Source organism: Hypanus sabinus, chromosome 27 (genome assembly GCF_030144855.1).
Source record: "Hypanus sabinus isolate sHypSab1 chromosome 27, sHypSab1.hap1, whole genome shotgun sequence".
In the NCBI taxonomy this organism is placed as follows: Eukaryota; Metazoa; Chordata; class Chondrichthyes; order Myliobatiformes; family Dasyatidae; genus Hypanus; species Hypanus sabinus.
Genome location: NC_082732.1, coordinates 3,608,768 through 3,636,591, shown reverse-complemented (window position 1 = coordinate 3,636,591; position 27,824 = coordinate 3,608,768). Strand labels below are relative to the sequence as shown.

Here is a 27,824-nt window from a genome sequence, read left to right as displayed (position 1 = left end):
TTTAAATTCCCCCATCTGTTCACCTTAAATCTATGCCTTCTAGTATTTGACATTTCCATGACACTATTTTAATTATAAATACATCTCTCATAATGTCATAAATCTTTCAACCTCTGTCACACCCAGGAAAACAGGAAGCATCCAGATGGATCTCATCTTCACCCCCTCCAAAACTTTTACACCTTCCAGTAATGCAGTGACCAGAAAACCTTACATAATTCCAAATGTGGCTTATCCAAACTTTTATGCATGATTTGACAACTTTTATACTCAATGCCCTGACTCAACTTCCAGTGTGTGACAGCTTTCTGGTAGCCAAAAAATTAAGAAATCTGAAAAAAAAAATCACTAAAAATACCTTTTCTGAGGTAAATTGTGTTAAATTATCACCACAAACAGTGAAGGGGGTGAGTGATGGCGAGGTGAGTTCAGGGGATGAGCCGAGATGGTGTGTTACAGAATCATTGTAGATGGAGTTCCGATGCCCAGGCATGAGGTTCAATCATGCGGCACGGGGTCTGGGCCGGGAGTGAGTTGCCGGGCAGTGGGTTCAGGCCCAGAGCCTTTCACTGCAGTGGTACCCAGGTCTGAGTGCAAGGAATGATACACTGATCAATTTAAATGGCAGCCCAAATCTGAGGCAAGAGCCAATTTCATTCGCTCTGCTTGATATTCATTTCTCCATCCAGGGCGCCGGAGTCTTTCACAGTTCCATTGTTTGGTCAATTCAAAGAAACTGAAAAGACAAGTGTTTTGGAGTCCAGGACAGGAGCCGATTTTGCTCATTCTCTATAATGATCACTCCTCTCTCCATGGTGCTGATGCTATGAAGACTGCCCTGGCATCTGTGCTCTGTGCCTGCTAATATTAATGAACCCACTCCAGGATTCAGATCTGAGGACTCAATATTGGTTTGATTGTTTTATTTGCATGATTTGTTTTTTTTTCTCTTGCACATTGGGTGTTGGTCTTTTATTTTTATTCTTATCTTTAATTGGGTTCTTTCGGGTTTCTTGCTTTGCGGCTTAATGTGAGCAAACAAATCTCACGGTTGTATAATTTATACATTCTTTGATAACAAATGTTAACCATATAACAATCACAGCATGGAAACAGGCCATCTCGGCCCTCCTAGTCCGTGCCGAACTCTTAATCTCACCTAGTCCCACCTACCCGCACTCAGCCCATAACCCTCCACTCCTTTCCTGTCCATATACCTATCTAATTTTACCTTAAATGACACAACTGAACTGGCCTCTGCTACTTCTACAGGAAGCTCATTCCACTCTCTGAGTAAAGAAATACCCCTTCGTGTTTCCCTTAAACTTCTGCCTCCTAACTCTCAAATCATGTCCTCTCGTTTGAATCTCCCGTACTCTCAATGGAAACAGCCTATTCATGTCAACTCTATCTATCCCTCTCAAAATTTTAAATACCTCGATCAAATCCCCCCTCAACCTTCTACGCTCCAATGAATAGAGACCTAACTTGTTCAGGCTTTCTCTGTAACTTAAGTGCTGAAACCCAGGTAACATCCTAGTAAATCGTCTCTGCACTCTCTCTAATTTATTGATATCTTTCCTATAATTCAGTAACCAGAACTGTACACAATATTCCAAAATTTGGCCTTACCAATGCCTTGTACAATTTTAACATTACATCCCAACTTCTGTACTCAATGCTCTGATTTATAAAGGCCAGCCTTCCAAAAGCCTTCTTCACCACCCTATCTACATGAGACTCCACCTTCAGGGAACTATGCACTGTTATTCCTAGATCTCTCTGTTCCACTGCGTTCCTCAATGCCCTACCATTTACCCTGTATGTTCTATTTGGATTATTCCTGCCAAAATGTAGAACCTCACTCTTCTCAGCATTAAACTCCATCTGCCAACATTCAGCCCATTCTTCTAACCGGCATAAATCTCCCTGCAAGCTTTGAAAACCCACTTCATTATCCACAACACCTCCTACCTTAGTATCATCGGCATACTTACTAATCCAATTTACCACCCCATCATCCAGATCATTTATGTTTATTACAAACAACATTGGGCCCAAAACAGATCCCTGAGGCACCCCGCTAGTCACCGGCCTCCATCCCGATAAACAATTATCCACCACTACTCTCTGGCATCTCCCATCTAGCCACTGTTGAATCCATTTTATTATTCCAGCATTAATACCTAACGACTGAACCTTCTTAACTAACCTTCCATGTGGAACTTTGTCAAAGGCCTTGCTGAAGTCCATATAGACTACGTCCACTCCCTTATCCTTGTCAACGTTCCTCGTAGCTTCTTCAAAAATACTTTGAATCTTTGATGAAAGACAGCTTCTTTACCACCCTATCCATTTGTGTTACCATTTCCATGGAGCTATGAACTTGCACTCCAAAATAAGGGCCATTGATCACAGAATAGACCTAAGGTGAAATGGGCCAAGCTAGAAACTTTCAGTTCAATAACTCTGAGGTCAGTCAATAAAGACTTGCCTCCTTAGGTAGAGTATGAGTAACTTCTCCAGTGCTCCCAGGAGCACCAAACTGAGACCAAATGCCAGAGATTTGTTGTGATCACCTGGACCAAACGAAGGCCAGAGATGAAAGTGACCTCTATAGCAAGAGCAACTGAGGTCTACATCTATGGCTAGAGTTGTCCTGGAAAATGTTATATATCTCAGTAATGGCAGCCTTTGAATACTGGAGCCTGCATAGACATTATTCTTAGGAAGTCTGAGTAGAATTTTGTATCTCTAATAATGTTCCATAGGTGCACATTTGTGGCTCTTACTGCAATACACCACTTCCTGTGGCACATGATGCTTAGCTCTTGTCTTCCAATTAAAAACTCCTCCCAGGACTAGAGGTAAATGAGCAAACTATGAGTTCTGGAGTTTCATTGAGAGATCTTCTGTTTTTAGCAGCTTAATCTTTTAAAGGGCATCCCTGTTAAGAGTATTCTGTCCCTTCTTTCACTATTGACCAGCTCCAGTCTATGTCAGGAGCAGATCTAATACTGATAAACGCCAAATGAACCAATGTGGATTATGACGGAAGCTGCCTGGCCTAATCCTGCCTAATGGTTGATTTTATCCATAAATAATCACTTTTGCTCGCTACTCTGATATCTATTCCACATCACATGGGTTTGATAAAAATGCTGTAGCTCAATGTGATTTTATTTCTTTGCAATTGTTTCATCCAGGATCTTCCTTTTTAATGCAAGTTCTCCCTCAGTTGAGGCTGAAGTGGTGGACTGTAAACAAAATAGGTGGATCAGAATAAAAGATTCGGAAGACAAGTCAGGAAATAAACAATAAGTCAGAAGTGATGAGACTAGAATCAGTTAATGAACATGGGAAACACTGTAGAACAGCGACAGAGAAGGATCTTTGCTCTTGATGTCCAGGAAGGAGATGTGAAAAGTCATTTCATTTTCTTATAGCATAATGGACTGACTATGTGACATCAAGATTATTAAAAATTCAAATGTTCCCAAGGATTTTAGTTGAAAAAAGAGGTGAAAATCCAGAGATGCTAGCTGATGCTTTTTATAGTGGCATCTGAAGCCCAATGAGGGAGTCCTAAGAAATTCTTGATGAGTCCAAATGCCAAGGCTTAGAAAGGACCCAATTAGTTGGGTTTCCTTTACTGGTTTCAATCCTCTCAAATAATAGGAGATGGAGTCACTGTAATAAAATTGACACATCATCACTTTTTATTGTCATTTCGACCATACCTGCTGGTACAGTATACAGTAAAAATGAGATGTTTTTCAGGACCATGGTGCTACATGAAACAATATAGAAATTACACTGAACTACATAAAACACAAAAACTAAACTAGACTACAGACCTATCCAGGACTGCATAAAGTGCACAAAACAGTGCAGGCATTACAATAAATAATAAACAAGACAATAGGCACAGTAGAGGGCAGTAAGTTGGTGTCAGTCCAGACTCTGGGTACTGAGGAGTCTGATAGCTAGGGGCAAGAAACTGTTACATAGTCTAGTTGTTAAAGCCTGAATGCTTCGGTGCCTTTTCCCAGATGGCAGGAGGGAGAAGAGTTTGTAATGGCAGGAAGAGAGACCCCGATGATCTTCTCAGCTGACCTCACTATCCGCTGCAGGGTCTTGCGATCCGAGACGGTGCAATTTCCGAACCAGGCAGTGATGCAGCTGCTTAGGATGTTCTCAATACAACCTCTGTAGACTGTGGTGAAGATGGGGGGCGGGGGGGGGGGGGGGGGGGTGGGGAGAAGGCCTTTCCTCAGCTTGATTTAATGGTCCTATTTCCAAAATTAACAAAAAAACTGGGATACTTTAATGCGTATAAGTAGGATCTGGGAAGATTTAACTGTTTTAAAAAAATAAGAAACAATCCAAAACAGGTATGTAAAGTTCCTTTGAATGGGACATGTTAAAAAGTGTAAAAGAGTATCTGTATAACTGGATGGCAGAATGGGGTTCTGTTTGAATATTATTGAAGCAACTTGTGGTATGTGAACATTTGCTGCAAAACCCCAAATACGATCTGGTTATGACACACAGCATGTGCAAAGTGCCCTCTTGCTAATTGGAATTATGGGAATGTCAACCCAGTGTCTTGCTTCTACTGACCTCTTTGGTAATAATGTGGTAGCAAGTATGTGTACTGGGATCAAAATACTCATTTGTAACTTGAACGTATAAAATAAATGGATCATCCTTTCTTGACTTTCATTTCTAAGTAGACTTTGTTGTTGAAATAACTTTCGATATCAGCATTCTAGAAAGGTACATTAAGAAAATGGGATCCAGCTTTACATAAAGGATCTTGAGCTGTCTTATTATTTTAGACCACCTTGACAATACAAACACCTATGTCAAGACACTATTCATCGACTATAACTCAGCATTTAATACCATCATTCCCACAATCCTGATAGAGACACTGCAAAACCTGGGCCTCTGTACCTCCCTCTTCAACTGGATCGACTTCCTAACCGGAAGATCACAGTCTGTGTAGATTGGTGATAACATAACCTCCCTCCTGCCATCTGGGAAAAGGCACCGAAGCATTCAGGCTTTAACAACTAGACTATGTAACAGTTTCTTGCTCCTAGCTATCAGACTCCTCAGTACCCAGAGTCTGGACTGACACCAACTTACTGCCCTCTACTGTGCCTATTGTCTTGTTTATTATTTATTGTAATGCCTGCACTGTTTTGTGCACTTTATGCAGTCCTGGATAGGTCTGTAGTCTAGTTTAGTTTTTGTGTTTTATGTAGTTCAGTGTAATTTCTATGTTGTTTCATGTAGCACCATGGTCCTGAAAAACATCTCATTTTTACTGTATACTGTACCAGCAGGTATGGTCGAAATGACAATAAAAAGTGATGATGTGTCAATTTTATTACAGTGACTCCATCTCCTATTATTTGAGAGGATTGAAACCAGTAAAGGAAACCCAACTAATTGGGTCCTTTCTAAGCCTTGGCATTTGGACTCATCAAGAATTTCTTAGGACTCCCTCATTGTAGAGTTTTGTTCTCAGGAACTACATCTCACCTGAGGATTCCCATCTTGTATGAAAGGCTTCATATACACACTAGTTTCAACAACCTCGGTCTGTTTCTTGTCCTACCCCCATCTCCCCAACTTTTGGAACACACTCCTTCAACCTCCCTACTTCTGCCAACTGCCTTCTTTAGTGTGTCCTCTCCTCCAGTTCCTACTTGCCTTCATTTATTTCTTGCTTCCTTATCCTCTTGACTTCCCTAAGCTGTCCTCAGTCACTCCGCACTTTAATAATCCAGCTGCCGGTGTAGATCAGAAATGATCATACTGAGGACAGGCTGGAGGGGCTAAGTCAGCTAATCTTGCTCTTTTTGTATTTCTTAAGTAATAACAGATTTTCCATTTCTGAAAGATGCAATGATTTCAATATAAGTAACAAGCACAAGTGATTTGGTAGTTTGGCTGCCAAGATTCTAATTAAGTTTGACCAACACAACCATTTCTTTCCTTTCATAACTTACAATATTTAAGATAGATGTTATTACTACCTTTAAAGAAAAGTCACAATAATTTGTAATAAGAGGCATCTTGATTTTCAGTTGTTTACAGATCTTGGTAAACATCTGGGAGTTGAAAGTTGTTTTGAAAGGTGCAGATCTGAGACACATATACTTACTAGAAGTATATCATGCTGAGTCCCAACTGAACCTACTAACAAAACACATAGAGGTTATCACATTAAATGTTAAATATTAGCCAGGTTTTTGCCAGCACATCCTTCATATGTGCAAAAGAGTAGGATTCAGTGAGTATAGCAAGAGAATAGGCAGTCTATTGTGCGATAAAGGAGTCTAAGGCAGTTCCACGGCACTGAGGAGAATTCCCCAGGGTTTTAAACTGTTGTTCATGATATTGTGCTCAGGTGGCTAAAGCAATAAAAAAAATATTTTCCGCAACATTATTCACTGTCAGTCTGGTGCTTCCACATCGTAGGGGAGAGCTATTGCGATATATCAAAGATATTTCAGAATATTATTAACTAATAAATGGGGTGAGGGAACTTAGGACAGGCAAGACAATCTGGATCTGGAGTCACTGCAAATGACAATAGCTAAACAATTACCAGCATCTATGTTCACAAAAAAGGAGAAGCTATTATGAGAAATTGTGGAAATCGATGGTGCGTCCCTAAAGATGCCAAATGCTTCACTGAAAGATTAAGTGCTGATTCTCAAGCTTCTGTTGAACTTAATTAAACATGCTGGAAGCAGAAGACAAAGAGGTATCAGGAGAGGGATTTAAATCAGAGCATGAGTCACACATGTTGACTATGTTTAGTGAAATAATCATCCAGACTATTTCTGATCTTTGCAGTTTAAGGAAGGAATTGTAATGAGCGTACATGCAGCAGTTTAAAGTAGCTGCAATACAAATTGATGATCACCTGGAACAGTGGCCAATGGAGAAAGACATGATCTTCCATCTCTTGCATGTGCATGGGAAGTTTGAATGGGAAAAGTGTGGTGGGAAGGTTGATCAATGTGTAATGGAAGAAGCTATCTAATCAGACTGCCAACGATGGGGACTGGTTCCAATGAAAGGGCTTCAATCTGAAACATCCACTACTTCCCTCTGTGCAGTTGCTGCTCAATCTGCTCTGCATTTTCCTGTTTTTATTTGTCATTTCCAACTACTTTTTTTTGCCTATTTATTACTCTTTTCCTAATCTTTTTTAATGTATGAACTTTTATCTGAAATGGGCCTTCATGACTCCAGAACAATTTACCATCAGGCTGATCTCTGACCATAATTAACAAATCAGCCTACCAGTACAAACTTAACATTTGTATCTGTAATACAAAATTGTTTGCATAAATGTCCACTGAGAGACAAAGACAAGCCAAAGGCACTGAATTTTGAACAGTAATTTGGATAAAAAGAGTGTTGCTCAGAGTTTTTCCCATGTTTATATTAAACATTGCCTTTATATATTATTTACTCAATACATCCACTATTAAAATATATAGGCGGGTCTGGTCAGTGCCTCAACACCTTAAGGCTTAACCTTGAAAAATAAATCACATTTTCTGTAACCATCTGTTCTTTTATTTTATTACAGTAAAGTTAAGCAATATAACAATTCTAGTGGATTTGTCATTCTTACCACAGCATTTCTACAATAAACGCAGTTTGCACAACCCTTTTAACAGGATTTGGAAAAAAAAACCCACTGTAGCACACATTCAATTCCTTTTCAAGCAAATGTTGTATCAAAAGAAAACAAAACAGTAAAATGTATTAAATCAGGAAGCGTTGCATTTATTTACAGCACTTCAGTGGTCCTAGTACAATATTACTTGAACACATTAGGAGACATTACTTATGTAATAATGCAGGCAACTACTTCACTGCGTACACAGCTTAAGTTGCAAATGTGAGGATCTCTTTCATACTTGTAGAATATTAAACCTATTCATCTTACTTTTTGCATATTACATATTCTGAAATGCAGCTCTGATGTGTTAATCTGATATTTGTTACAGAAATTAACTCAATATTACACAATTTTAAGGTCAATTTGGTGTGTCATTCTAAGCAAAATCAATTGTGTGGTAGGATCACACAAAAAAAATTATTACTGGTCAAGTGGCCAATAACAGAAAACCAACAGTTATAAGTGCCCATGGAGGGAACTTTACTTCAAGCTGCTTGGATACATTAGCCATCAAGAAACCACTTATGTTTCAAACACATTTTTAGACACAGTGAACTGGGAGGAACATCTTTCCCCTGATATTAGTCAATTATCTGGCCACCATCATATGCCAAGGCAGCATATTAAGTGATTTACTTTCCTCTATTGCCCCTTGAGTCACATTCAAGACACTGCACTTTTGCATATAAAGGCAGGAGTTGCAAGCAAATTTAAAGACTGGTCATTTCTTTTTAAAAGTATAAACCAAGTCAGTGTGCATATGCCCAGTGCAATGTCCAAGTGATTTTACCCACATATTTTTCCCACTTCCAACTTCTATTCAGTTATCTTCAGCAAGCAGGTGACATCATTTCAGTGGCCCAACAGCCCAGTACCTGCAACAACAACCAAGCGACTGTTTAACAATTCTTCATGACCAGTCAAATAATGTCATTAACAGTCAAGTTATTATGTTTAAAACATATCTCCTTCATTCTACCAACAAAAAAAGTGAAAAAGAGGTGTGTTTAATAATCTACGCAAGCAACATCCAAACTTGCTATAGCATTACTGAAAGCAGGCAAAATATCACTGCTTGGGCTAACAAATCAAATTTTTAAAAAAATCATTTACTGGGGGTACTGACTCTTGTCAAATCATTTACTACTATTTAGGGTATTGTGTACCACAAAAAAATGACAGATTGCAGAAATTTTGATTGTCCAGGAGGCTCTCATGGCGTAAGGCACACTTTGGCTTCGCTCCATTCCTTTTACTTCCTTTACTCATAATCACCCTTAATTACCTTATTTTTACCAACTCTAAAGGGTTTATACCACAGATATATTTTTTGAGCTTTGATTTTAATTTGCTGGAAATGTATACCAGAGCACGAGAAGCTAAAGACGGGAAAGACCCCAACGGCAACAGGAAATATCATCCAAACAAGTCCCTCTAACTTTTGAAACAATGTCGAAGCTTCTAGATGAAATTCTCAGCCAAAGACTCTCCACGTTTGAAGGAGTTTTAAAGATGGTTGAAGACAGTATCAAATCATTTAGATGTGAATTTGAACTACAACAAGCAAGAATTTCAGAACTTGATGAAGCCACTCACCAGAGAGGTTGAAGGATTGAAACTTTGGAACAAAATATATCTTCAACCTCTCAATTGTTGGAACGTTATAAATCCAAAATTATTGACCTTGAAAATCGATCCCAGAGACAGAACCTGCGGATAATCAGGCTTCCTGAAGACATCAAGAGGGGTGATCCTGTTGAATACTTTTCTCAATTTCTAATGGATGTGTTTGGTTCAAAAGGTTTGGATGCCCCCCCATTGATTGATCGTGCCCATCGCACTCTTCGTCCTAAACCTTCCAGTGATGCTAAGCCAAGGCCAATTGTTCTTCATCTCAATTATGCTCATATCAAGGATCATTTGATTCAAACTGCCTGGCAGAAGGGTATGATCGATTTTCAAAGTTTCAAATTTCGTATCGTCGAAGATTTTAGTCCTGAAGTCCTGAGGGAATGGATGTCTTTTAAATCCATGATGTCTGAATTCCATCGAAAAGGTTTTAAACAAGCTCTGTTGTTTCTAGCACATTTGAGAGTTGTCCTTTCTGATAATTCTCGCCAATTGTTTAATTCTCCAAGTGAAGCTCAAAGATTTCTCGAGGATCAGTGTTTGTCTGTTATGGGTTAATTAACGTACCGTATTTTTCACCATATGTTTTTATTTGTTTATAAGCTAATAATTAGTTTATAGATCTGGGCCTTTATAATTTGAGGGTCTTTGCTTTCGGTCTATGGTGTAAGTATTTCTCATATGTCTGGATAAAAGCTCTCTTTTTCTTTTAGTGATACTGTTCTTTTTACTTATCTTTTGATTCTGAAAGTAACTAAGTAAAGGATTTGGTGTTTGATCCTTCTTTCTTTGAAATTTTTACGGGAAGTATTCAGTTGTTTTTGTTTTTTTTTTCCAAGATGTTGTTCTGCCTTCTTCTTCCCATAAAACCTTATTTTTTCGATATGTCATTTTCAATTGTTTGTGTTTGAAAATAACTAACAATATGATTTGGTGCTTGTCTTTTTTTGAAATATTAGTACAATGACACTCTGTTTTATGTTCTAAATTTTTAGTTTAAAAAAAAACTTTTTTACTAACCGTTGTAGTTTTTCCCCCACTCCTTAATGGTAATCTTTTTTACTTTTTTGAATATGGGTGTTTTTATTTTAGACGTATATCTTTTGGGCTGCCTTCAGGAAAGATGGGATTAGATTTAGTATTAGATTGCTTTCAGGCTGATCTCTGGCTTATTTTCAGGCTTTTGTGTGTGGGAGTAGAGGGTATTTCTACTTTTAGTTTAGATTTTTCCAACTGGGCTGACTGGAAACTACAAAAATGTCTGAAGTGTTGTAACTTCCGGTTCCTCTTTAAACCTTTTTTCCTCTTCCGGGTTCATGAGTTTGTATTCTGGTTAACCTTCCACGTACTATATGGCTGATGCCATATAGTATGTAACATGGATAAGATTATTAATTTTGTTCTTGGAATACAAATGGTTTAAACCATCCATTTAAATGGAATTTTTTTTTTTAAAGTATTCCATGGAATGAATGCTAATATCATCTTTGCACAAGAAACTCAAGTGAGGGAAGAGGATAATCAGCATTTCTTCAGGTTTTGGAAGGGTCAACAGTACCATTCAAATCCTCAGGCTAAAGTGAAAGGAGTTTCTATTTTTATAGATTCTTCAACCTCATTTGTTCATTATGAAACAATTTCAGATCCAAATGGTAAATTCTTGCTAATTACTGGCTTACTTTTTAACAAGAAAGTTGTTATGGTTAATGTTGATGTTACTGGCTAATCAATTGAAAACTGCTTCGGTTAAACACCAGATTATCAAGATTTGTAAACAAGATGATACTCTGATGGTTGATCATGATGAGATAAACAAATCTTTTCAAGAATTTTATATTTCCTTATATCAATCAGAATCTCCTGATGACTCCACTATAATGTATGAATTTTTAAAGAAAATTAATATTCCAAAATTATCACCCAATGAATGTTTAACATTAGATGCACCTAGTACGGAAGAAGAAATAAAGCAGGCTATTTTTTTTGATTAATTCAGGTAGAGCACCTGGTCCGGATGTTTACACAGTAGAACTTTTAAAATCCTTTTCTACTATACTTTCTCCTTGGTTATGTAAAATCTTTAAGGATGTATTAACCATAGGTAAGTTACCGCAATCTTTTTACGAAGCCTCTATTTCCCTAATTCTTAAAAAAGATCCTATAATGAATATGCTCATCCTTGCTGAATGTGGATTCCAAGATTTTTTCAAAAATGTTGGCAACTAGATTGGAGAATATATTGCTTCAAATGATCTCTGTTGACCAGACTGGATTTATTAAAAATCATTATCTGTCTTTTAATATTAGGAGATTAATTAATATAGTTTATACTCCCTCATCTAGAACTCCAGAATGTGCCATTTCACTGGATGCAGAGAAAGCGTTTGACAGAGTTGAATGGCCATATTATCTCAGTACACTTGAGAAATTTAATTTTAGTCCAAAATTTATATCTTGGATTAAATTGATATACCATACCCCTACGGCTTCGGTATTTATCAATAATTAAAGATCTCCCTTTTTTCAGTTGTTTCGTGGCTGTCCTCTTAGCCCTTTATTATTCGATATTGCTTTGGAACCTTTAGTTATTGCTACTCGTGACTCACCCAATATATTTGGCATTACCCATGGGAATGGGACATACAAGCTATCATTATACGCAGATCACCTGTTACTACATATTTCAAATCCTGAGAAATCCATTCCTGAAGTTATATCTCTGCTTGCTCAGTTTTGTTGCTTTTCTGGCTGCAAATTGAATCTTAGGAAGAGTGAACTCTTCCCATTAAATATGCAGGTTCCAATTTATAAACATTTACCATTCAGATTGGTTTCAAATTATTTTACTTATTTAGGTGTTAAAATTACTAAGAAGCTTAAGGATGTATTTAAGGTAAATTTTTTTACCTTTAATTGATCAGGTTAAATAATTGCTTACTAAATGGTCCTCATCGTCTTATCACTGATTGGTCGAATCAATGCTATTGATTATTTTACCTAAATTTTTACACTTATTTCAAGCACTACCAATTTTTATTTCTGAATCTTTTTTTGATATCGTTGACTCTAAAATTTCTTCATACTTATTTCAGAATAAAAATCCTAGGTTAAGTAAAAAATATTTACAGAAGTCTAAAAAGGATGGTGGTTTGGCATTGTCGAATTTAAGATTTTATTACTGGGTAATTAATATCTGATATTTAATATTTTGAACACAGGATTTAGAGGTCCACAATGGGTAAACATTGAATGTAAATCCGTACAAGGGTTTTCATTAGTTTCTATTTTAGAGACCTCACTTCCCTTTATTCTTTCTAAATTGAATAAACAAATGGTTAATCCAATAATTAAATACACACTACGAACATGGTTTCAATTTCGTAAAGAATTTTGGCTTGAACAAATTTATTCTATCAAGCCCTATTATATATAATTTCTTTTTTCAACCCTGTGTTATGGATCAAGCCTTCTTGGTATGGAAAATGAAGGGTATAACATGTTTTCGTGACTTATTCTTGGATAATTGTTGCACGTTTTTTGAATAGTTGTCTAATAAATATAATCTGCCCAGGTCCCATTTTTTTTAAAGATACTTACACATTAGAAACTTCTTGAATAATATGTTACATACTTTTCCGAGTTCATATCCAACTGATATCATGGAAAAAATTTTAGGTTTAAACCCTTATCAGAAGGGTTTAATAGCAACTATTTATGATTAATAGCAACTATTATGAAAATACAGCCAGGTATATCAGACAAAATGAAGAATGAATGGGACAGGGAACTACCTATAGAGAAATGGGAGAAAATTCTCCAATTAGTTAACTCCTCCTCTATATGTGCTAAACATATGTTGATACAATTTAAGGTTGAGCATAGGGCCCACATGTCTAAAGACAAGCTGGCTTGTTTTTACTCTCATATAAATCCTGTCAGTGATAAGATGTCATTCTGAGGTAGCTTCTTTGATTCATATGTTCTGGTCTTGCTCTCTTTTGGAGAAATATTGGAAAGACATTTTTGATATTATTTCAACAGTTTTGAGTATTGATTTATATCCTCATCCTATTACTGCAATTCTTGGCTTACCAATGGTGGAGCATAGTTATTTATCCCCTCCAGCTCGTCGGATGATTGCATTTGTTACATTAAAGGCTAGAAAATCCATTTTAATGAATAGGAAAGAGATTAATCCTCCTACTACATTCCAGTGGTTTCCTAAACTATATAGAACCATAGCACCATAGAACATTACAGCACGGAAACAGGCCCTTCAGCCCCTTCTTGGCTGTGCTGAACCACTTTTCTGCCTAGTCCTACTGACCTGCATCTGGACCATATCCCTCCATACACCTCTCATCCGTGTGTCTGTCCAAGTTTTTCTTAAATGTTAAAAGTGAGCCCACATTTACCACTTCATCTGGCAGCTCATTCCATACTCCCACCACTCTCTGTGTGAAGAAGCCCCCCAAATGTTCCCTTTAGACTTTTCCACCTTCACCCTTAACCCATGTCCTCTGGTTTTTTTCTCCCCTAGCCTTGGTGAAAAAAGCCTGCTTGCATTCACTCGAACTATACCTATCATAATTTTATACACCTCTATCAAATCTACCCTCATTCTTCTACGCTCCAGGGAATAAAGTCCTAACCTATTCAACCTTTCTCTGTAACTCAGTTTCTCAAGTCCTGGCAACATCCTTGTAAACCTTCTCTGCACTCTTTCAACCTTATTAATATCCTTCCTGTAATTCAGTGACCAAAACTGCACACAATACTCCAAATTCGGCCTCACCAATGCCTTATACAACTTCAGCATAACATTCCAACTCTTATCTTGTTTAAATTTAGAAAAAATCAAAAAGTGTCACTTATGACCCTTCGGTTAAGTTTGAAGAAGCTTGGAGACGCTTTATTCAACATGTCCATAGAATGTAACTTGACCTTTTCCAAATCCTTTTTATTAACCTTAAATATATGGATAGAGGAGCAGAGTTATTGACATTATTGATTGTAACTGATGTAATATTCAGCTTAGTTTAGTTTTTTCTTTGTTTTTTAATTTGGGTTTTTTTTTCTGACATGTTTTTATTTTTTTTCTATCATGTTTAATTACATTAAGAGTTTGGGAGGCTTAGTACATTTGTGTTACCTATAGCTTTTACTCATATATACTGTTTACCAACAATGTAACCCCCAATCTCTCTGTACTACTATTGTTATTATGCTTATGTATTTGAAAATTAATAAGACTTAAAAAGAAAAAATGATTGAAGAAATATTTACAGTGTTAAACCACAAACTTAATTTTATAAACTCACCTTTAAAACCTTCTTCAGGCATACACACTGAAAAAAGAGTGAAAAAAAATTATATTCTTTATTAAATTTTAATATCAAAATGATAACTTTTAACATATTTATTGCTTATTTATTGTTATTTTTTCTCTCTTTCTTTTTATATTTATACAATTTGTTGATATTACTTGATTGGTTGTCACCCATCCTGTTGGGTATGTACATTGATAATAGATTTACTTTGATCTTTATTGATTATAATCTTACACTGAAAAAGCCATTGCTCACATTACATGGAAAATTAAGTTGAATTGATAAGCTATATTGATAAATCTAACAGTAAAATTTCCTACCTTGCATTATATCATCCATTGCTGTATAATCAGCAATTGGTTCATCAGCCTAAAGTGCAGAAGACAATGAAAGCAAATTCACAATACTGGCCAAAAGCTTATACTCAACTCAGCAATATTTTATGATCAGTCAAGTGCCTTTAGATTAAATTCCTACCCATGGCAGATGTTATACCTTCAAGTGAATTTTCATTATATTATTAAGAACAAATTAAACAATTAAAAATTTAAAGAAAATTTCTGCTTTGTATTGCTAAGAACACAAAACAATAGGCCATTTGGATTTACCTGGTCTGTGACTAAACTAATGGTGAATTAACATGTTTATTAAGTGGCTGATTGGCAGGAGACAAAGAATGGGAATAAAGGGAGTCTTTTCTGGTTTGCTCCCAGTGACTAGTGGTGCTCCTCAGGGGTCTGTATTGGGACCGATTCTTTTATTGGCTGTTTGCAAAGTTTGCAGATGATTTGAAGATAGGTGGAGGGGTGGGTAGTTTTGAGAAAGTAGAGAGGCTCCAGAAGAATTTAGATAGATTAGGAGAATGGGCAAAGAAGAGGCAGAATGGAATACGGCGTTGGGAAGTATATGGCCATGCACTGTGGTAGAACAAATGAAAGGGTTGTCTATTTTCTAAATGGAGAGAAAATATTTTAAAAATTGATGCGCAAAGGGACTTGGGAATCTTTGTGCAGGATTCACTAAAGGTTAATTTGCAGGTTGATTCTGTGGTGAGAAAAGCAAATGCAATGTTAGCATTCATTTTAAGCAGACTGGAATATAAAAGCAAGGATATAATGTTGAGATTTTATAAAGCACTGGTGAGGCATAATTTGGAGTATTGTGAACAGTTTAGGGCTCTTTATCTTAGAAAGGATGTGCTGAAACTGGACAGGGTTCAAAGCAGGTTCATGAAAATGATTCCAGGATTGAATAGTTTGTCATATGAAGAGCATTTGATGACTCTGGGCCTGTATTCACTAGAATTCAGAAGAATGAGGGGTAAACTAATTGAAAGACCTTGATAGAGTGGATGTGGAGAGGATGTTTCTTATGGTTGAGAGTCTAAGACCAGAGGACACAGTCTCAGAAAAGAGTGGCATCCTTTTAGAATTGAGATGAGGAGGAATTTCTTTAGCCAGAGAGTAGTGAATCTGTGAAATTCTTTGCCACAGGCAGCTGTGGAGGCTATATTTAACGTAGAGGCTGATAGATTCTTGATTGGTCAGGGCATGAAAGGATATGGGGAGAAGGCAGGTGAATGGGGCTGAGAAAAATTGGATCTGCCTTGATGAAATGGCGAAGCAGACTCGATGGATCAAATGACCTAATTCTGCTCTTATATCTAATGGTCTTTTGTTGTAGAAATCAAAAGCATATAGAAGAAGGAATATATTAAGATACTGGAAGAATCAGCACAACAGGCCTCTGACTTAGTGGTCTCCAATCTGCCAGCATCAACATCTATTTCTCCAACTTCAGGTAACCCCTCCCCCTACCCCTATATACTTTTATCCTTCTGGACTTTACCTTGTCTCCCTCCTTTCCCCTGCCATCATGGCTTCCCATAACCTTCACCATCCTCCCTCTAGTTCCACACCTCCTTTCTTTTATTCCATGGTCTACTCTTCTCTCCTATCAGATTCCTTCTTCTCCAACCCTTTGTCTCTTCCACCTATCAACTCCTACTTTCTGGCAAAATCTCCCCCCCCCACCCCCATGATACACATAACTTCCGACCTTCCCCTGATAATTTGGAATCACCTATCACTCAACAAGCTTATATTCCTCCCCCTCCCCCTCCCCTTCATTCTGGATTCTGCCCTCATTCTTTCCAGTCCTGATGAAGGACATTGGTCTAAAACATCAACATTCATTTCTCCACTGTTGGTGCTTCACCTGCTGCGTCCCTCCAGTGCATTTTTAATGTTGCTCACATTTTATATGCCATGACTATAAGAGGTTCAAACTTCAAGATCTTAGAAACATAGAAAATAGATGCAGGAGTAGGCCATTCGGCCCTTCAAGCCTGCACCGCCATTCAGTATGATCATGTCTGATCATCCAACTCAGAACCCTTTACCTGCTTTCTCTCCATACCCCCGATCCCTTTAGCCACAAGGGCCATATCTAACTTCCTCTTAAAAATAGCCAATGAACCGGCCTCAACTGTTTTCTGTGGCAGAGAATTCCACAGATTTACCACTCTCTGTGTGAATAAGTTTTTCCTCATCTCGGTCCTAAAAGGCTTCCCCTTTATCCTTAAACTGTGACCCCTCGTTCTGGACTTCCCCAACATCGGAAACAATCTTCCTGCATCTAGCCTGTCCAATCTCTTTAGAATTTTATATGTTTCAATAAGATACCTCCTCAATCTTCTAAATTACAGTGAGTATAAGCCTAGTCGATCCAGTCTTTCTTCACATGAAAGTCCTGCCATCCCAGGAATCAATCTGGTGAACCTTCTCTGTACTCCCTCTATGGCAAGAATGTCTTTCCTCAGATTAAGGGGCCAAAACTGCACACAATATTCTAGGTGCGGTCTCACCAAGGCCTTGTACAGCTGCAGTAGAACCTCCCTGCTCCTGCACTCAAATCCTTTTGCTATAAATGCTAACATATCAAATCCTTTTGCTATGAATGCCAACATCTTAGGCGATTTCAACCTAAGGCCATTTCCATGGGTTACAGGCAGTCCAATTACATTGGCTTTGTGTTTATTATAATCATATAACAATTACAGCATAGAAACAGACCATCTCCGCCATCTAGTCTCGGCCCTTCTAGTCCATGCTGAACGCGTACTCTCACCTACTCCCTCCTACCTGCACTCAGCCCATAACCCCCCATTCCTTTCCTGTCCATATACCTATCCAATTTTTTTTTAAATGACAAAATCGAACCTGCCTCTACCACTTCTACTGGAAGCTTGTTTCACACAGCTACCACTCTCTGAGTAAAGAAATTCCCCCTCGTGTTAATCCAAAACTTTTGCCCCTTAACTCTCAACTTGTTTGAATCTTCCCTACTCTCAATGGAAAAAAACCTATCCACATCAACTCTATCTATCCCCCTCATAACTTTAAATACCTCTATCAAGTCCCCCCTCAACTTTCTATGCTCCAAAGAATAAAGACCTAACTTGTTCAATCTTTCTCTGTAACGTAGGTGCTGAAATCCAGGTAGCATTCTAGTAAATTTTCTCAGTATTCTATTTTGTTGACATCTTTCCTGTAATTCGGTGACCAAAACTGTACACAATACTCCAAATTTGGCCTCACCAATGCCTTGTACAATTTTAACATTACATCCCAACTCCTATACTCAAAGCTCTGATTTATAAAGGCCAGCATACCAAAAGCTTTCTTCACCACCCTATCCACATGAGATTCCACCCCAGGGAACTATGCACCATTATTCCTAGATCACTCTGTTCTACTGCATTCTTCAATGCCCTACCATTTACCAAGTATGTCCTATTTGGATTAGTCCTACCAAAATGTAGCACCTCACACTTATAAGCATTAAACTCTCATTTGCCATCTTTCAGCCCACTCTTCTAACTGGCCTAAATCTCTCTGCAAGTTTTGAAAACCTACTTCATTATCCACAACGCCACCTATCTTAGCATCATCTGCATACTTACTAATCCAATTTACCACCCCATCATCCAGATCATTAATGTATATGACAAACAACATTGGACCCAGTACAGATCCCTGAGGCACACCACTAGTCACCGGCCTCCAACCTGACAAGCAGTTATCCACCACTACTCTCTGGTATCTCCCATCCAGCCACTGTTGAACCCATTTTACTACTTCAATATTAATACCTAATGATTGAAGCTTCCTAACTAACCCTTCATGTGGAACCTTGTCAAAGGCCTTACTGAAGTCCATATACACAACATCCACTGCTTTACCCTCGCCAACTTTCCTAATAACCTCTTCAAAAAATTCAATAAGATTTGTCAAACATGACCTTCCATGTACAAATCCATGTTGACTGTTCCTAATCAGACCCTGTCTATCCAGATAATTATATATATATCATCTCTGAAAATACTTTCCATTAATTTACCCACCACTGACGTTATAGACCACAGGCCTATAATTACTCTTAGAACCCTTTTTAACAACATGAGCAATATGCCAATCCTCTGGCCCCATCCCCATTTCTAATGACATTTGAAATATTTCCGTCAGATCTCCTGCTATTTCTACACTAATTTCCCTCAAGATCCTAGAGAATATCCTGTCAGAACCCAGAGCTTTTATATTCCTTAAAAGCGCCAGTACTTCCTCTTCAATCATCATCATTTCCATAACTTCCCTACTTGTTTCCCATACCTTACACAATTCAATATTCTCTCCTTAGTTAATACCGAAGAAAATAAATTGTTCAAAATCTCCCCCATCTCTTTTGGCTCCACACATAGCTGTCCACTCTGATTCACTAAGGGACCAAATTTTATCTCTCGCTATCCTTTTGCTATTAATATAACAGTAGAAACCTATCGATTTAGTTTTACCTTACTTGCCAAAGCAATCTCGTATCTTCTTTTAGCTTTTCTAATTTCTTTAAGATTCTTTCTATATTCCTTGAGCACCTCATTTACTCCATGCTGCCTATATTTATTGTAGATCTCTCTCTTTTTTCAAACCAAGTTTCCAATATCTCTTGAAAACCATAGCTCTCTCAAACTGTTAACCTTTCCTTTCAACCTAACAGGAACATAAAGATTCAGTACCCTCAAAATTTCACTTTTAAATGACCTTCATTTCTCTATTACATCCTTCCCAGAAAACAAACTGTCCCAATCCACTCCTTCTAAATCCTTTCACATCTCCTCAAAGTTAGCCTTTCTCCAATCAAAAATCTCAACCCTGGGTCCAGTCCTATCCTTCTCCATAATCATATTGAAACTAATGGCATTGTGATCACTGGACCCGAACTGCTCCCCAACACATACCTCCATCACCTGACCTATCTTATTCCCTAACAGGAGATCCAATACTGCCCCTTCTCTAGTTGGCCTTACCTCTATGTATTGCTGCAAAAAATTATCTTGCACACATTTTACAAACTCCAAACCATCCAGCCTTTTTACAGTATGGGCTTCCCAGTCTATGTGTGGAAGATTAAAATCTCCCACAATCACAACCTTGTGCTTACTACCAATATCTGCTATCTTCTTACAAATTTGCTCCTCCAATTCTTGCTCCCCATTAGGTGATCTATAATACACCCCTATAAGTGTTACTACACCTTTCCCATTCCTCAATTCCACCCAAATAGTCTCCCAGATGAGCCCTCTAATCTATCCTGCCAGAGCACAGTTGGAATATCTTCTCTGACGAGCAATGCAACACCTCCCCTTCTTGTCCCTCCGATTCTATCACACCTGAAGCAATGAAATCCAGGAATATTTATTTGCCAATCACACCCCTCCTGCAACCATGTTTCACTAATAGCTACAACATCATATTTCCAGTTATCAATCCATGCTCTAAGCTCATCCACCTTTCTTACAATGCTCCTAGCATTAAAATAAATGCATTTAAGAAATTCTCCACCTCTTACTCTCTGTTTATCACTAACGGTGCAAACAACTTTACTATCTTCTTTTTCTTCCTTCTCCCATACATCTGTTCCTACACTTTGGTTCCCCTTCCCCCTTGCATCCACTAGTTTAAATCCATTAAAGCCTCTCTAGCAAGCCTACCTGCAAGAATATTTGTCCCCCTCCAGTTCAGGTGTAAAACGTCCCGCTGGAACAGGTCCCACCTTCCCTGGAAAACTACCCAATTATCTATAAATCTGTAGCCCTCCCTCCTGCACTATGTCTTCAGCCACGTGTTGATCTGCGCTATCTTACTATTTCTAAACCCGCCTGCACATGGCACTGGTAGGAATTAAGGAATACATGCAATGAAATGCACTAATAAGGGAGCTGAAGACTGAAGATACTTTTTATTTACTGAGCGCAAGTAGGCCCTTTCAGCCCTTTGAACCGCACCACCCAGCAGCCCTAGCCTAATCATGGCTCAATTTACCTACAAATTAACCTACTGATGTTATTCATTATAAACAAAAGCTGAGATTAGATGTACAGAACACTGCTAGCAAATAACAGAATACTAAGTTAATACACTGTTGAATAAGTTAAAGTAATTGACTATTTTAAAGTCAACATATAAACAATATATCATGGCTTTAATAAACAAAAGCATCATAATATCAGCGATAACAAAAGTATGTCAAATAATACCTTTAGTAGAATAACTGACTCTGGGATAACTCCCAGGTTGCCCAGTGTGGCAGTATCATCAGTTAGCATCCGTCCTTTCAATGACAAATTCTGATCAAATGGTGCGACAGAAAATGCATGCATGATCTATAGAAGAAGTTATAGAGGCTGCTGTAAATCAGAAATTGCTTACATGGACATCCTACATACATGGCTAGCATTATCTAAAGTTAACAAATATTTATCTTTAACAATAGCAGGAAATTCAAAAAGTGCAGTATTAATATAATTCATGGTTTATTTGATAACTGCTTCACGGATTGGCATATTGGGATATTATTGCACGTCAGTATACATTGCATCTGCTGAAATAACACTTCGCCCTCCCAACAATTTTTATGCCATGGACCATTCAATCAAGGGGTCTGCGATATTCACGTTGGGATCCCCTGTTCTAGAGCATCAATTTAAATTGTATACCTGCTTTATCAGTCGAGTTTTCGTTTCTTTTATATTGTTCTATTTTAATTCCACTAATGGAAACAAATATGTTAAAAAAACTGAACTACTTTTAATGGATCTATGATCATTGTCAACCCTAATGCAACCAAAAGAAACCTCATCCCACATAACCAAACTGAGGTTTCTTTTAGTTCTTAACAGAACTTCTTGTCACTGATTCAGGTCATGTACTCAGAGGTGCCATTAATTAAAACCCAATACAGTAGGGGAGAAAGTTATAACAACAGTAAAAGAATCTGAAAAGATATGCCCATGACATAGAAGGGTACAGGCCAAATGCTGAAAAATAAGTTTAGCAGATCCTATTGATATCTTGTTGTCTGGCACTTCATTATAATTGAAATTTACAGATCATAAATGATACAAACATGTCCAATATGCTTTGACAAATCTGAACTCTATTAGTCTGCTTTTTACACCAGACATCCAACTTGCTTTATATATATACTATATTACCTAAATTACACACACATTACTATACTTGTCACCATGGAACAGAAAATGAGTCTGTAAATCTGGCAGGAGCAAAGGATGTTGGGAATGCTGAGGATGTAGGAGTGTGGCACAGGTGGAAGAGAAGGAATGCTAGGTGCAGAGATGTGGTGCAGGTGTAGTCACAACCATCCATAAGTCACCAGTCAAGGTCATGAGATTTATCAAATGTTACAGAATGTCTCTCTGGTGCTTCCTGTTCCCTCCCCTCTTGCTTTCCCTTTGCCCAACCATGATGTTCCTCTCCCTGGCCCCTTCCCACTCTCAGACCACAATAGAGACCCATATCAGAATTAGGTTTATCACCACTCACAAATGTCATGAGATTTTTCTTCTTTTTGCGGCAATAGCACTGTGTGAAGATCTTAGGTACCTTAACTATACAACAATCAGTTCTCCTGGTATGTTACTCTACTGATTAAATCAGCTAAATTAAGAGAAATGTATGAATAAACTCCTCTCGGACTTCCAGCCAGGCACAGGTTTCAATTATAACCGACTTTTTGATGATAAACTCTGCCATCTTCATCAGGGATGATGCCTGGGCATGTCTAGTCCGGTGGTATTTTTACCCCCGTAGTCCATCCCTCCTGATTGGTTAGTCCTCAGCCAATCAGGATTCTGCTCCCCCACCTTGTTTACAATCAAATTTCAGTTCATACTTAGAATGAGACCTCTGTCTCTGTTAAAATGTTTTTCCTCTTGTTTTTCTTCAATGGCTTCCTTTAGCAGGTAGTCCCAAAACCCACAGGCGAGGCACAGTAGTTATGTGCTGTTGAAATCAATCCTATAGCCATTGCGAATACAATGTTCGGCTCCCGCCAATTTCTCAGGATAACTGAAAAGGATACACCTCCTGTGCTCCTTAATGTGGGTTTCCACTGTACATCAAGAGAATGTACTTCACCTAAAACCAGCAACTTTAATACTCCAAGAACACATGGAGGTATTTTTACCTGTATTTTCAACTCCTTAAGAGTCTGATTGGCTGACACAATGAGCTCCTTTTCCCCACGAACTCTATGCCGAGTACTGCGTCGAATTCCCTGTTTATAGTATGTGCTACTGCCACCACCAATACAAGGATGCATCAATTTCCGCCGCTTTGCTCCATTACTCTGAAACAGAAGTTTGGAATTCTATCTCAGATGCATCTACACAACAGGAAATTAAAAGATCATCTATTCTATTCTATATGTATCCAATCAGTGCAGCATTTCAAGTTCAGTCACTATTTAACTCCATTAATTTTTCAGTGGCCAGCTGTTATCTACCTTGTCTAGATCATCTGATATTAATTCTAGGCAAGCTTTTGTTCTCCTTTATCTATCATTTCCTGTTTAGTTGCAATGCTATTACTATCTGTTCACAGATTTGAATGATAATTTGTCTCTAAAGCTGCCTATTGTTAATGCAATTGTTTGCCAGTATGAATATAATCTCAAGGTAGTCTAAGCCATAGTCCAAGATGATTACACAATGCAGTCAAAACATTCTCTGTTGTGTACTTAATATTTCAGTACTACAGGTGTCCCCCACTTTACGCCACTTCGCTTTTACAAAAGACCTACATCAGTAACCTGTTTTCCCATTACGAAGAGGATTTTCGCTTTTACGAAAATTTTTCCCATATGAATTAATGATTTTGTCCCGAGTTATACCTCACCTCATCCCACTGACTGCAATTTTGCCCTATTCATCTCAATGTCCTTCCTCACAATCTCACTGCACACTACATTGACTTGTATACCACCTGCCTCACCACCCTCAGCCCTATCACTCCGGTACCCACCCCCCTGGCAACTTAGTATACATGCTTTAAAGTGTAAAGTTTGATCTTTAAAGTGCTGATTTTAAAAACATAAGACTCATATGTAAATCTCAGATGAGGCCAGCAATGTCGGCAGGTTCTGGGTGCACTATAAGCTACATTTAAAAAAAAATCAGGATTCTTGAAAATGAAATGTTGGATATCTAAAGGACATGTTGAAAATCCTTAGCTTATCAGGCTGCATCTGTACAAAGAGAAACAGATTCAGCATTTCAGGTTAACGATCCTTGGCCTCAATGAGATTTTTGGCAGTCACTTGTTTGTGACACATTGCTTCAAAAGTCAAATGCATATCACCTGGCTGAAATCAGGATCCTTCTCTCCTTCTGTTTTGCCTTCCTCTCTGTCTTCCTCAGCCTCAGAACCACTCAGGTTTAGCTCTGGTGCACCTTCTTTCATTACCTGAGGAATAATGCAATGATGATGTTACACTTTTCGGCAAAACATACAGTTATTGTTTCAGAATAGAAGCAAACTAGAAATATGCAAGACTAAGCCACACAATGACACTCTGCTCACTCAGACAACAGTCCTTCTGACACTCTCTCTGACAACCAAAAAGAAACATTTACTTTCTGATAGACAATCCCTCCCTATACTCTTTGACCTCTGACTGTCAATGTCGCAGTATATCGCAGAATACTTGTAGGAAGTTATGCAGAGTATCAATTTTGCTGGAAGCTACCATCACAATTAGCAGCAGAACAGCAGGCGTCTGTTTCCTGAACATCACAAACTGAAGCCATTCAAAGTTCCTGGGACCTTCTGACATTATAGGCATAGCCTTCTACTGTAGCAATGAACACATCTCTGGCACAAGTAGATTACTGTTCTGCAAGAACAGATGCCTCACAGGAAGTCAATTCACTCATTAGGAGGGAGTGTTTTATCTGTGAGATTAGTGCAGGAAAGTAACACTCAACTAAAAGATCACTCACAATCATCTTGAATGGCAAAACAAGCATGGGGACCAAATTCCTGCACATATCAGGGAGGATATCCCAACAGTCCATTGTCACATTCTAATTCCATGAGGGTGTATTGTATTTGTAGGGATTGAAAGCCCTTCTTAAGCCCATCTTAAGAAAAATATTCTAGACTGCTCTGTTTTGGACAATTTTAGACCCATTTTCAACCTGCCCTTTCTAGATTTTATTTTAGAATTTAATAGAAATAAAAATTCCATCCTTGACAAGTATCAGTCAGGTTTTAGATCAAATCACAGTACAAAAACTGCATTGCTTAAAATAGTTAATGACTTGCAGCATAATGCTGACACAGGTAACAAAACAGTTCTTGTTCTCTTAGATTTGAGCGCAGCATTTGATACTGTAGAACTTGGGACACTGAGGAGCAGATAAGCAGGCAGATTTTAGAATGGTGTAGGAAATACAGTTATGAGTGATTTCAACTTCCCTCATATTGACTAGCACCTCCTGACTGCAAGGGGGATAGATGGGGCTGAGTTTGATAGGTGTGTTCAAGAAGGATTCCTGACACAGTATGTGGACCAGCTGACAAGAGGAGAGGCCATACTGGATCTAGTTCTGGGTACTGAACCTGGTCAGATAACAGATCTCTTGGTGGGGGAAGCATTTTGGTGAGAATGACCACAACTCCCTTACCTTCAGCATAGCTATTGAAAAGGATAAAAACAGACAAAATGAGAAAGTGCTTAATTGGGGAAGGGCTAACTATGAAGGGATGAGGCAAGAACTAGTGAGAGTAAATTGGAAACAGATGTTCAAGGGTGAAAGCCCAGAAGTAATGTGGAGGCAGTTTAGGGACCACTTGTGCTGGGTTCAGTACAGGTTTGTCCCACTGACAAGGAAAAAATGGTAGGAAAAAACATAGCTGACAAAACACGTGAGGCAACTCGTCAAGAGGAAGAAGAGGAAGAAGGAAGCATGTGTCAGATATATGAAGCAGGAAGGGCTCATGAGAAATATAGGGTAGCCAGAAAGGAGCTTAAGAAAGGACTTAGGAGAGCTCAAAGGGGGCATGAGAAGGCCTTGGCATGTAAGATTAAGGAGAACCCCAAGGCGTTCTATGCGTATGTGAAGAACAGAAGGATGCCAAGAATGAAGGTGGGGCCACTAAAAGATAAAGAATGCAACATGTGCCTGGAGGCGGAGGAGGTTGGGGAGGTCCTAAATGAATACTTTGCTTCAGTATTCACAAGTGAAAAGGACCTTGATCAGGGTGAAGTTAAAACAGAACAGGCCTGTGTGCTGGACAACATGGAGATTAAGGAAGAAGAAGCATTGGATCTTCTTAAAAACATCAAGATTGTTAAATCCCCGGGGCCAGACGTGATATACCCCAGGTTGCTGTAGGAAGTGAGAGAAGGGATCGCTGGAGCAGTAGCTATGATCTTTGAATTCTCTTAGGCTGCAGGGGAGGTGCCAGAGGATAAGAGAATGGCTAATGTAGTTCCCTTTTTTAGGAAAGGTAATAGGGAGAATCCTGGGAACTAGAGACTGGTGAGTCTTACGTCAGTGGTCTGCAAACTATTGGAAAGGATTCTTAAGGATAGCATCTACGAACATTTGGAGATGTACAGTCTACTCAAGGATAGTCAACATGGCTTTGTGAAGGGAAGGTCGTGCCTCATGAACCTAATTGAGTTTTTTTGAAATGGTAACAAAAGAAATTGATGAGGGTAGGGTGGTAGATGGATTTTAGCAAGGCATTTGACAAGGTCCCCCACGAGAGACTCATCAAGAAAGTCATGAGGCATGCGATCAGAGGAACCTTGGCTGTTTGGATAAAAAATTGGCTTACAGGAAGAAAGCAGAGGGTAGTAGTGGAAGGAAAGTATTCTGTCTGGAGGTCAGTGACTATTGGAGTGCCGCAAAGATCTGTCCTGGGACCCCTCCTCTTTGTGATTTTTATAAATGACCTAGATGAAGAGGCGGAAGGATGGGTGAGCAAGTTTGCAGATGACACAAAGATTGGAGGAGTTGTGGATGGAGCTGTAGGTTGTTGAAGGTTACAAGAGGATACAGACAGGATGCAGAGTTGGGCAGAAAACTGGAAAAATGGAGTTCAATCTGGATAAGTGTGAAGTGATGCATTTTGGAAGGACAAACCAGAAGGCTAAGTACAGGGTTAATGGTCAGTTAATTAAGAGTGTGGATGAACAGAGGGACCTTGGAGTTCAAATCCATACATCCCTCAAGGTCGCTGCACATGTGGATAGGATAGTTAAGAAGGCCCACGGGATGCTAAGCTTCATTAATAGGAAGATTGAGTTCAAGAGTAGAGAGGTCATGTTGCAACTCTACTAATTTCTGGTGTGACCACACTTAGAATATTGTGTTCAGTTCTGGTCACCTCATTATAGGAAGGATATGGAAGCTATGAAGAGGATGCAGAGGAGATTTAACAGGATGTTGCCTGGATTGGAAAACAAGTCTTATAAGGCAAGGTTAGAAGAGGTGGGACTTTTCTCTTTGGAGCGTAGAAGGATGAGAGGGGACTTGATAGAGGTGTACAAGATTATGAGAGGCATAGATAGGGTGGATAGCCAGTACCTGTTTCCCAGGGCACAAATAGCAAACACCAGAGGGCATATGTACAAAATTAAGTGAGGGAAGTTTAGGGGAGACATCAGGGGTAAGTTTTTTTAAACAGAGGGTTGTGAGTGTCTGGAATGATTTGCCAGGGATGGTGGTGGAGGCTAAACCATTAGGAGTATTTAAGAGCTTCTTGGACAGGCACAAGGATGAA

General features: G+C 38.5%; 1 protein-coding gene across 1 annotated transcript in view; it reads right to left on the bottom strand.

Moving 5' to 3' along the window:
• Positions 1-7,598: 7,598 nt before the first annotated feature.
• Positions 7,599-27,824, bottom strand: part of usp48 (ubiquitin specific peptidase 48) — a 242,993-nt gene continuing 222,767 nt past the window's right edge. The window contains exons 22-27 of the mRNA XM_059951676.1: positions 24,390-24,494; positions 23,218-23,379; positions 21,269-21,394; positions 14,997-15,045; positions 14,668-14,694; positions 7,599-8,592 (exon numbers count right to left, since the gene is read on the bottom strand). Coding sequence (XP_059807659.1) covers positions 8,570-8,592; positions 14,668-14,694; positions 14,997-15,045; positions 21,269-21,394; positions 23,218-23,379; positions 24,390-24,494 — 492 coding nt within the window. The 3' untranslated portion in view covers positions 7,599-8,569. The remainder of the gene's footprint in view (positions 8,593-14,667; positions 14,695-14,996; positions 15,046-21,268; positions 21,395-23,217; positions 23,380-24,389; positions 24,495-27,824) is intronic.